Below are 12,175 nucleotides of genomic sequence, written 5' to 3'. Positions count from 1 at the left end.
TCCGCGAACGGACAACCTTTACCAGTCTCGTTTCTGCTGCGGCCATTTTCGATCTCTTATTGCTTTTATAGAAGCAAGAAATGCTGCTCTGTTGCGCAACTTTTAATTCTATTTGATGCCACCTGTTGCCCCGACGAATTAAATTGGCCGGACTCACGTCAGCCCCATCGAGCGATGTCGTGCACTGATTTCCGTAACATGCAAGAGACAATTTTTTTTGACATTAGGCCCTTATATAAAATACGGTCCTTCGAACCGCAAAACCGACCATTTTTTTTTCACACTTCCTCCGGTGTACGGTGACACCGAAATTGGCGAATATGCAAATGGGGCGCAACCGAAGTAACCCGATACGGATCGTGGGGGCGCCCAGGACCGACGGCGCCCAATTTTCACGCCCACCGCTCGCACTCTCTTTGATAGAAACCGGGAAATCTTAATGATGCGCTACGGTAGCCAATTAGTTACGTTTTGTACTAATCGTGAGAAGAAAAAACCGAAAAATATTATTAATATTAATTTTTAAAATCTGATACCTACGAGGTGGACAGCTGACAAGACGTCGTAAATTCATAGATATAATTAGACGGTAAATGGAAGCCAGTGAAGTAGCGAGGAGGAAATTCGCTGTTTTACCACCCTCAAGAATAAATCTGTCGGTGTAAAGGCCATAAGACACCTTAAGGGTTGATGGTTATCGGGGATATGGCACCGAGCACCCAGACATAACAGCCACATTTTGTTCTCTAATGTTACAGATTGAGATCTTTGGTGCGTTTCTTTGACTAGACATGACGTTTGGGCAATGAAATCTAAGTTAAGTTATTTTATGATGTTTCATTGATAGCCAGGGTGGTTTTGGTCTACCTGTTTTAAAAAATCTATACTATATGACTTCGAGATTTTTTAGAAATATGGCAATATTGCATATTTATTGTAGTAAAATAACAAGTACATAATACTAAAAGTGCTAAAACCCAGTGAAACATTTATTTGATAATATAATTGGGTTTCTTACCTACTTGACTGTTGAACTCTTTTGGTTTTTTGGTTTCTGTGAGAGATTACGGCCTGAGATTAATATTGACTTCATCATAGGAGCCACTGTAGACCTCAAGACCCCAACATAGATCCTAAAATCCATAAAACCAGAACAAAATTGGGAGAAATTTGGTGTAGAATCTATTAAGGTTTCTTACCTACTTCACTGTTGAATTCTCCTCAGTATTTTAGTTTTTATATTAAATTATTACCTGAGATTGGCATAAGGTAATTGACTTTATCAAAAAAGTCATCATAGACCTCAAGACTCCAATACAGACCCCAAATTCCCTAAAACCAGAACAAAATGGGGAAATTTGGTGTAGAATCTATTAAGGTTTCTTACCTACTCCACTGTTGAACTCTCTCCGCTATTTTAGGTTCTGTCTTGAATTATGGCCTGAGTTTAATAATCGGTGCTTGACTTCACCAAAGAAGCCACCGTTGACCTCAAGACCTCAACGTGGACTTCAAATTCCCTAAAACCAGAAGAAAATTGGGAAAAAAGTTGGTGCAGTATCTACTAAGGTTCCTTACCTACTCCACTGTTGAAGTCTCTTTAATATTTCGGTTTCTGTGTTAAATTACGACTTAAGATTGACTTACGGTAATTGATTTCACCAAATAAAACCTCCATAGACCTGAAGACCCTAACATATATCCTAAAGTCCCTAAAACCAGAAGAAAATTGTGAGAAAGTTGGTGTAGTGTCTATTCAGGTTTTTTACCTACTCCACTGCTGAACTCTCTTTAGTATTTTAGTTTCTGTGTTAGATTACGGTAAGAGATTGACAGACGGTGATTAATTTTAGCAAAGAAGCCTGTGTAGACTTTCAGATCTCAACATAAGCCCCAAATTCCCTAAAACCAGAAGGAAATTGAGAGAAAATTGGTGTAGTGTCTATTAAGGTTTCTTACCTGCTCCACTGTTGAACTCTCTCCAGTATTTTAGTTTCTGTCTTGAATAATGGCCTGACTTTAATAATCGGTGCTTGACTTGACTTGAATCGGTGCTGTACTGACCTGAAGACCTCAACGTGGACTTCAAATTCCCTAAAACCAGAAGAAAACTGGGAAAAAAGTTGGTGCAGTATCTACTAAGGTTCCTTACCTACTCCACTGTTGAAGTCTCTTTAGTATTTCGGTTTCTGTGTTAAATTACGACTTAAGATTGACATACGGTAATTGATTTGACCAAAAAAACCTCCATAGCCCTGAAGACCCTAACATACATCCGAAACGCCCTAAAATCAGAAGAAAATTAGGAGAAAGTTGGTGTAGTATCTATTCAGGTTTCTTACCTATTCCATTGTTGAACACTCTTTAGTATTTTAGTTTCTGTGTTAGATTATGGTAAGAGATTGACGTACGGTGATAAATCTTACTAAAGAAGCCACCGTAGACCTTAGACCTCAACATAAACACCAAATTCCCTAAAACCAGAAGAAAATTGAGAGAAATTTTGTGTAGTATCTGTTAAGGTGTCTTACCTACTCCAGTATTGGTTCCTGTGTTAGATTACGGACTGAGATTAATATACGGTGATTTACTTGTCCAAATAAGCCACCGTGAATCTCGAGGCCTCTACACAGATCCAAAATTCCCTAAAACCAGAAAAAAATTAAGTACATTATGTAAACGAAGCTTTTCATATAACGCTATTTTCTTTTACAATGGGATCTTATAACTTGGTTCAGACGAGTAGCTGCCAAATAGCTAGACTGCACCAGGTGTAAGTGTCCACTGCATTGTTGATACATTAATACTGTAACCACTTTATGAAATAAAAGGCATTATTGATTTAGTTATTTAAAATTGGGAGACAATTGCTGTAGAGTCTATTAAGGTTTCTTACTTACTCCACTGTTGAACTCTCTTTACTTTCTTGATTTCTGTGCTAGATTATGGCCTGAGATTGATTTAACCAAAGAAGCCACCGTGAATCACAAAACCCCCAACACAAACCTCAAATTCCCTAAAACCAGAAGAAAATTGAGAGAAAGTTGGTGTAGTGTCTATTAAGGTTTCTTACCTACGCGACTGTTGAATTCTCTTGAGTACTTTGGTTTCTTTATTAGATTATCTGCTGAGATTAAAATATGGTATTTGATTTGACCAAGAAAGTCACCTTGAACTTCAAAACTCCAAGGCGGACCCAAAATCCCTAAAACCAGAAGAAAATTAAGAAAAGAGAGTTGGTGTAGTGTCTATTAACGTTTCTTACCTACGCGACTGTTGAATTCTCTTTAGTACTTTGGTTTCTATATTAGATTACCTGCTGAGATTAAAATATGGTAATTGATTTGACCAAAAAAGTCACCTTGAACTTCAAAACTCCAAAGCGGACTCAAAATCCCTAAAACCAGAAGAAAATTAAGAAAAGAAAGTTGGTGTAGTGTCTATTAAGGTTTTTTACCTACGCGACTGTTGAATTCCTTTTAGTATTCCGTTTTCTGTGTTAAATTCCGGCCTGAGATTAACCTGCGATGATTGATTTAACTAAAGAAGCCACCGTAGAGCTCAAGACGTCAATACGGACACCAATTTGTTTAAAAACCACAAGAAAATTGGGAGAAATTTGCGATAGGGTCTATTAAGGTTTCTTATCTACTCTACTGTTGAACTCTGTTTAGCTCTTTAATTTTGGTGTTGTATTACGGTCTGAAATTGACGTATGAATTTTGACTTGATAAAAGAGGCAACTGTAGGCCTCAAAGACCTCAAAACAGACCCCAAGTTCCCTAAAATTAGTGGAAAATCGAGAGCAATTTACCATAGAGTTAATTCGGGTTTCTTACCTTCTTGACTGTTGAAGTCTTTTTGGTTCTTTGGTTTTTATGTTGTATTACTGCCTGAGGTTGATATATGGAGCTTATTTTGGCCAAAGAAGTAATATCACCCTAATATCATATACCAATAAAAAATAAATGCGTGCCCTGAGGTTACCTCGATATTACCATAAGAACAATCGGCAAGAAAAACAAGAAAAAAATCAAAATTCATCACGGATATGTATTCTATTCATCGCACCCTCCCTGCGTACTACAAAATGATATTTATCAATATTATACACTCCCTTAACGCTACAAAAGGGCCATAATTGATACATCTTGACTCGCCCCAACTTTTATGCACTAACAAGCGGCATATGTTACGCTCCCTAATCTGGCTTACCTCAACCCTCTTCGGATTTAACGGAATCAACCCTTCTCTTCTTGGATTTTATTTTTTAAATCAATAGTTGTCTATTCACGTGATTGTCCGAGCCAAAGATGCGCCCATTAAGGTGGCGTCACAGTCTCCAAACAGTCGTAAAAAGTGTCGCTATGATGGTCGAGATAAGGCAGTCGGGGGTCGCGAGGTCTAATGCTCGCTCGCGACCACTCGCTGCGTTTTATTATCTGTACGCGACCGTTTTTTGATTTTTTTTTTGAGTTATTGTGATGCGTACTCGTCGAGATGTTAAGGAATTTTTATAATTGTGAGAAATCAACTTTCGGTCGGGCAACATGTCTCATTTTGGTGGATTAATTTATGCCTGGCCACTAGCCACTGGCGTTTCTATTCACGGACAGGGGGACCTTCTGGAACTTCCCAGTCATGAGTAGCCTCTAAGGCATTTTTTCTCAATTTCTAGCAGCTGATGCTTTTAATAAAAATGCACAGATCAGAGTTTTTTGTACAATATTCAGTGCTCAGAAGTGGCTAAATAGATGCAGGAATGGTGCAAGAGAAGTTGCCTTGTTTGCCAAGTTTTGTGGTAAATCACAACTGTGAATTGAAGTTTCTTCACTTTTTCAAGCTGGCTTTTCTGACTGTGCTTTCCTTGTCTCTTGTAAGGTTTGTAAAGAAATTCCCAATAACTTTTCAGCGAAATCATCATTTTTATTCTAAGGGATTGTCAGTTGTTAACATGTTTTGGGATAAATTTTTCTTAGTACAACCCTGCTGCTTCATTTTGACAGTTAATACTGTCAACAATTGACATTCGACATTAGAATCAGGACCGAAATGAGCAATAAGTTCCTGTTCCTGGAATTCTGCGGGGAAGAAAAAAAACTGAAGTCAATATAATTAACTTTTAATATATTAGGAATATGCTACCGTTTTTACAATATATTGAACCCGGATCATCCCTTTATGGGCCTGATCCAGGCAAAAGACGCAACTTCCATATTTATATCGATATAAATTAAAAACAGTTTATAATACAAAAAATATACAAATTATCCTAACTAAACCTATAGCCGGCTAACTTACGTAATAGTTACTTAACAGTTAGTCCAAAAAATGAGAAAAAAAACACAAATTGCGCGGTAAAAAAAGGGAAGACAAAGAAGTTTGGCCGATCACAAAAGTACGGAGGAAATTAAACGGAAATAAAAATTTAAGGTTAGGAACAGTCTAGGCTGGAGGGGCTGCCGGGCCCCCCGGGCATCATGAACGAGGGGCTGTGGGGGGCCATGCCCATGCTGCTCCCGATCGAGGCGGGCCCCCCGGGACCCCCGTACATGTCCATGTCGCTCATGCTCTCCGATCCGGAGCATTTTTCACCGGATTTGCCCTCTTGTTTTAGCATCATGCGTCGCCATTTTGCTCTAGCGTTCTGGAACCATACCTGGAATGCAAAAAGTGGGGTTATTAGAGAGAATTCTCTTGGAAATATGTTTAAAATTGGCTCTTTTACTAAAAAAAAACAAACAAAAAAGGGATGGCCATTGTCTTGTTCCAGATGTGGGTAAAAAGTCTGTACTTAGCTGTGTTATGTGAAATTTGTTCACGAGATTCTTAACTTTGTACATAAAATGGCTTATGTCTGGCCAGGGGCTAGGAATCACTAAGAAATATCTAAAGTCAGTCAATTTAGTCACAAAAGTTCCTATAAGGAATAGGGTGATGGTTCATGTACATTACGTTACATACTACTTATAAAATTATACATTAAATCCTTGGGTTGTCGCCAGAAGCTACAACTGAGAAGAATCCTTCACCATTTCGACAGGAATACTGAAGGAACTTTGATTACTCAGCTGTAAAGACTAAAGGGGGCTGCAAATTTGTTCCTTCATGCTAAGACCATATAATAAAAATAGTCGCTTAATCGAAACGGATCCGAAAAGAATTTTTATCCGGTCCAGATTCGGCGAAAGCGGGACTGACTCGCTGGTCCTAAAACAAAGACGTAAAAATTCTAAAAACAAAACGGGAGGGAGATAAAAACCGAAGCGAAAAAACCACCGAAAACCCCGGTCGCAACGGCCGAAAGTTTAACGAGAATTTAACGACTATAGGAACAATAACATTCTGACTCCTCTCGGGCCGATTCTCACGTTCGACGGCTTCGATCTTTTGCAAATTGTCGCAGCATCGGCCGTAATAAAACGACAGAAAGAAAAAAAAAACAGAAAAACGAATCAACACAAAAAAAAAAACAAAGAAGCGGAATTGAATTCAATGGCAATGCCGTGGATGGGGCCCCAATGGCGGTCGGCGGCCCGCGGACCGGCCCGATCGGTCACTATTCGACTTTTTTAAGCGAGTCGCGGCCATACAAAAGCCCTGCTAACAAATGATAATGGGGCCCTCGGACATTCTTGCACATTCAGGCCTTCTTTCCACGGCCGAAGACGATTATCGGCACATTCGGTTTATTGTTATTAATAGTGGAGGCCTTATTGGGAGCAAAACGGGACAGTTTTAGTCACCTGATTAGCGGAGCGATGATGAGAGGCATGATGCGTCGCAACCGCGGGCTATTTTAATTAAATCGAGCGTTCTGTTATGGTTATTTGCTGGAAAAATTGGAAAATAGAAGTTTCCAGGTTTTCAGGGAAATCTACGCCTCTGGAAACGTGGAGGTCTCCTATGGAGGTCTTTAGGAGCCACTCATTTTAGTCTCGTTATGACATTGAAGCTGTTTTTCCAGGCCAACATTGATAATGAAAAGACCTTCGAAAAAGTCTAATACCAAAATTCTCTGTTTACCATAGGAAGACCAAGAAAAAATATAAAAGTGTAATTTCCATAATAACACCTGAATTCCAGAATCGCAAGGGATACACTCATGATTTTTCTTTAAAAATCACTTTTATTTTTTTATAAGAAATCTCTTGCTCTGAGAGAAAAAAAGTTTAAATAAAAGTTGTTTAGAATAATAAGGACTACCTCTGTAGTAAGTAATTTTTATTTTATTTTCCATACAGTAGGAGAAAATCATGAAAAACCCCTTTTCAGAAAAAGACAATTTTCACAAAATGTATGAAAAATTTATGTCTTTTAATTATTGCGTTAGATGCAATTTTTAAAACCAAAACGAAAAGTATTTTACATATTTCTTTCAAAAATTAACAGGAAAGAAGATATTGGAAGTTTTTGGTTTTTGGCCAAAACTGGTTGGAAAATTTGAAAATTTTGAAAAGGTGACCGAATCAAAAAATTCTTTTTGCTGTCAATTGATCTTAAAAAATACAATAAAAAAGTTTTATGACGAAATTGTCTATTTCCTATAGAAAAGCCAAAAAAAAATTAAAAAGGCAAATTCTCATAAGAATACATGCATTCCAGAAATCTAAAGGGGTACCGGTACCACCCATGATTTTTCATTTAAAATCACTTTTATTTTTTTTATAGGAAACCTGTTGCTCTGAAAGAAAAACAGTTTTAATAAAAGTTGTTTAGAATAATAAGGGCTAGCCGTAGAAAAAGGAATTTTTATTTTAATTTCCATACAGTGGGAGAAAATCATGAAAAACCTCTAATCAAAAAAAGTTCATTTTCTCAAAATCTATTAGAACTAACTTTGAAAACTCTCAATATCTATTTTTGCAATGTATGCCTTTTTTATAAACAAACCGGAAAGTATTTTAAAGGTTTTTTCTAAAAACGACTAGCAGAGGAGTTATTGGAGTATTCGTGGTTTTTGGCCAAAACTGACTGGAAAATTTGAAGTTTTGTAAAAGTTGACTGAATGAAAAAATTCTTTTTGCCATACATTGATAACAAAAAGACTTTCAAAAAAGTCTACTACAAAAATTCTCTAACTTCCATAAAAACCCAATAAAAAAATCAATTTAAATAAAACACAACTGCCTGATGGACATAAAAAATAATTTATTAATCATTTGAATAAACCTTGTTGCCAAGTACATCCAGAACAACCATGACAACTGTTTCCAAGTATACTTCGATGGCTCCTCCACCATTTCGTCATTATTTAGCTGCAACCCCATTATTATTTTATAATAAACGTCGGAAACGCCAATTAGTCGGTGAACGGGTGTCCTTTCCCTCGCCCCCCTTTTCTCACTGCCGCCATCATTTGATGATGAGAGATTTCCCGTGTGCTCTCCCCCACACTGAAAATCCGCCCTTTCGTAAGGGAAATAAATCTGGAAGCCGACGGTTTTCCACCCCGTGGCGGCTCTCCAATTACCCGAGCCGACGACGACGACGACGTCGAGGTGAACCCTTAAAATCCCTCGGGATCTCGCAAAACGAAACGGGATAGAGAGGGAGACTGGGGGGACTTTTTTTTGATCATCATTATGATGGGAGTGTCAGTCAGGGACGCCATTTTTTTTTCTCTCATATTTTCGGGGGGAGAACCAAAAGTGGGTTTTCGGTTGTCTTGTAACGTGGCCCCCGAGGGACAAACCGGGACCATTAAAGATTCTTTGGGTTGGACGATTGTTTTCGTCTCCTCTTTCGTTTGTTTTAGAACTCGTTAGAGTGAGCAAACAGCCCCCGGAGGCGGTCAAGTCGGTGATTTAAGGTTCCGACTCGGGCCCCCATAAATTTATCGACAATGACAGTTCGATTGATTTTCTATATTATATTCGGCCTAAGAGCGGGCGTGGGCGGCCGCGTTGAAATCGTTTTTCAGACCGATTTATGACGACGGTACGGTAACTCGTTAATACTTAATTTATGCGCTTTTAAGCGCCAGTTTTGTAATTCTGTTTAAGGAGTGCGTAAAGGGATTCTCAAGGAATCATTTAAGGCATAAATGGCGTTTCTAGCATAAAAACTCACTGAGCTATAGCCGATTTGGCTAAGCCAAGTTTAATGTTCAACTAAATATTTAACTTCCAATCGAGATAATTTTGAAAGTATTGCAGGCATTTACACGCAAGTTTCACAATAAAAAAGAGTGATTCTTTATAAACATTTTCGTACATAAACGATTCTTGTAGGCAAAAAACTTTTTGAGTTAGCCTCAGTTTTAGGTATTATTCCTTGAATGCCTGGAATAAATAAAATAATTATTTGTTCCAGGCAGTTGAATAATATCTAAAATAATAAACTTTTGACAATGTAAAATCACATGTGATAGTATATTGAATAAATTTTAAATAAAAAAAAAAAGCACAGCTATAGTCTTTTTCAAATCGGTAGAGAGTAACAAGACCTTATTAAGTATGCAAAAGGGGTAGAGGATGACCCTCCAATAATGTATAAATCAAATTATTATTTCCATCAAGTCAATTGAAGAATAACTGCATTTATTATTCCAGGCAGTTGAGCCATTTTTAGAAGGAAAACCTCATTTATACAGAAAATGCCCACCTAAAAAATTATAATTTGAAATTTAAAATATAATGGAGGACTCTTTAGAGTGCCACACCAAAACCATTTGAGATATTTTTGTGTTTCTTTTAAGGGAGTGTAAACGGATTCTTAAGGAATAATTTAATGCATAAGTCGTGTTTCTAGCTTAAACATTCAATGAGATATAGCGGATTGGGCTAGGGTAAGTTTAATTCCCAAATTTTTAAAAATATTCAAGTTCCATCCAAGATCATTTTAAAAGTATTGCAGGTAATTAACCGCAAGTTTCATCATAAAAAAGAATGTTCCTTCGCAAATATTTTTATATATAAACGATTCCTGTAGGTTAAAGACTTTTTGAGTTAGCATCAGTTTTATGAGCCAAGGTATTATTTCTCAAATAAATAAAGTAATTATTTTCTTCCAGGCAATTGAAGATTGTAATTTTTTATTCCAGGCAGTTGAGCAACTTCAACTGCCTGGAAAAAGACAAGGAAAATTAAGAGAAAATTGATCATTTTATAGAAATTGAAAACTGAATCTTCTGCCTGGAAAAAAAAATTTCCAAGCAGTTCTTACTAAAAGTTGGAAATCTTCATCATGCCTGGTCTTCTTAACTGCCAGGAATAAATAACATAAATATTTTCGTCCAGGCAGTTGAAAAATAACTTCATTTTTACAGAAAACGCCCAGCTATAGTCTATTTCAAATAGGTAGAGAGCAATAAAGTATGCAAAAAGCGTACAGAGTGACCCTGTAATAATGTATGCCATTTCCATAGTTTGCATTGCAAAATTAATTTTTTTTACGAAGTGCAGGTAGTACCACCTGAGTTTGCCCGGTTTTGGGTCGATTTATGTGCTTTTTCTATTGTTTTCGATTGGATAAACAGTGAAAGTGATACGAAAAAGGCGTGCAGGCAGGGTACTACAAATTAAATTAAGTATTATAACTTTCTGTGTTACATTTAAAAATCGCACCCACCTGTACCCTTCTTATAGCGTTCAAACCCTACTTTTTTCTCGCTTCATTCATTAACTACGCCCCATGAATGAACAAAAAATTCTCGGAAATTTACATCGTATTACTCTCTACCGATTTGAAATGTAGTATAAATTTAAACTTTACAATATACATGGGGGATATTGGGGTGTCACACAAAAACCATTTGAGATATTGTTGTGATTCTTTTAAGGGATTATAAAGAGATTCTTAAGGACTAATTTAAGGCATAATATGCATTTGTAGCTAAAAAATTCATTGAGCTATAGTCGATTTTCCTAAGACAAATTTAATGAGAAAACTTGTCTAAATATTCAATTCTCAATAAACAATTTCCAACCGCGATAATTTTAAAAGCATTGCAAGCATTTAAATGCAAGCTGCACAAAGAGTGTTTCTTTACAAATAATTTCAAATGTGAACGATTCCTGTAGGTTCAAAACTTTCTGAGGTAGCATCAGTTTTATGAGCCAGAGTATTATTTCTCAACTGCCTGGAATAAATAAAATAATTATTTTCTTCCAGGCAGTTGAGTAATATTTGGATCATTTCTTAATTATCCACATCCAGTAATGTTTCTTTCCAGGCAATAGAAGCAAATGAAAATGTCTGTAATCAGGCAAATGACAGTAAAACGTGGAAATCTCCATTATGCAGTTGAGTTGTTTTATTCCTCAACTGCCTGGAATAACTTCATTTTTTATTCCAGACTCTTGAGCCATTTTTAGGAGGAAAAGTTAATTCGAAAGAGTGTTTAATAAAAAAAATTGTTTTATATTCATAAGCATAATTGAATTTTTATGAACGCACAATGGCTTCGCAAGGTAACCCACACATAAAATTAGCGCGACATCAGGCCGGTCATCGATCATTTCCCCCTTTATGATCATTGTTAATGTATCAGCGACGGCCGGTGTCTTTTAATTGTGACAGATTAACATTTAACAACCCAGATTAACATTTTTCGAAAAAAAAATGATTTATCGAGTGCACGATTTACCGTAAGGAGGTCATAAAACGTGGAGACCCCCCCTTCTCGCCCCGGGGGCAGCGGGAGGGACCGTTTAGGGCTCCCAAATAAACATAAATCCGATGGGGGCCCCACTTTTCGACATGTTTATTTCAAATTAACGTGTCGATTCTCGTGTGCCGAACGTTTAATTGATTTTTTCTTTTGGCGAATTTCGGCCCGCCAGATCGTTATTCTCGACATGATCTTTTGTCCAATCGGAAGTACCGCGTTACGTTATTAACATTTAAATAAATAATGTAAAAAAAAATAATTGCATCGCGGCTTATCTAAAATTAATCTGGTGTAATTGCCGCGGCTTAATATCCACCGTCTGATGCCTTTTTAAGAATAACCGTGTGTAACGCGAAAAAGTGGCTTCTTTTAATTTTTTTTTAAACAAAAAATGTTAAACCGGGACCGAGGATGTTCACTCTGTAATTTCTCGAAAAATATAACTTGTTAAATAATGGAAATTATCTGAAATTATCATTTATTATGGTCGAGGGGGCCTACGTATCGCGGAAACGCTCATTTCGGCACTGAGAACCGACTTATGCTAATCTAATCTCTTGT

General features: G+C 37.0%; 2 protein-coding genes across 6 annotated transcripts in view; both read right to left on the bottom strand.

The window, feature by feature from the left end:
- The window catches only part of LOC126747490 (LIM/homeobox protein Lhx2-like), a 40,528-nt gene extending 38,403 nt beyond the window's left edge, over positions 1 to 2,125 (bottom strand). Inside the window, exons 1-6 of one of the 3 annotated variants that reach the window (XM_050456166.1) lie at positions 1,960 to 2,125; positions 1,770 to 1,902; positions 1,579 to 1,712; positions 1,388 to 1,520; positions 1,200 to 1,332; positions 1,019 to 1,133 (exon numbers count right to left, since the gene is read on the bottom strand). The gene's annotated coding sequence lies outside the window, so the exon portion shown is untranslated. Of the gene's footprint in view, positions 1 to 1,018; positions 1,333 to 1,387; positions 1,521 to 1,578; positions 1,713 to 1,769; positions 1,903 to 1,959 lie in introns of all 3 variants that reach the window. The other 2 variants (XM_050456167.1, XM_050456165.1) reach the window with 2 other exon arrangements.
- Positions 2,126 to 5,106: 2,981 nt separating this feature from the next.
- Positions 5,107 to 12,175, bottom strand: part of LOC126747487 (protein apterous-like) — a 63,843-nt gene continuing 56,774 nt past the window's right edge. For all 3 annotated transcript variants that reach the window (XM_050456155.1, XM_050456156.1, XM_050456157.1), the window contains exon 8: positions 5,107 to 5,659. In XM_050456155.1, the coding sequence (XP_050312112.1) occupies positions 5,435 to 5,659 (225 nt within the window). In that variant the 3' untranslated portion in view covers positions 5,107 to 5,434. The remainder of the gene's footprint in view (positions 5,660 to 12,175) is intronic.

The sequence above is a fragment of the Anthonomus grandis genome, chromosome 19 (genome assembly GCF_022605725.1).
Source record: "Anthonomus grandis grandis chromosome 19, icAntGran1.3, whole genome shotgun sequence".
Lineage (NCBI taxonomy): Eukaryota > Metazoa > Arthropoda > Insecta > Coleoptera > Curculionidae > Anthonomus > Anthonomus grandis.
This window is presented reverse-complemented; position numbering and strand designations above follow the sequence as displayed.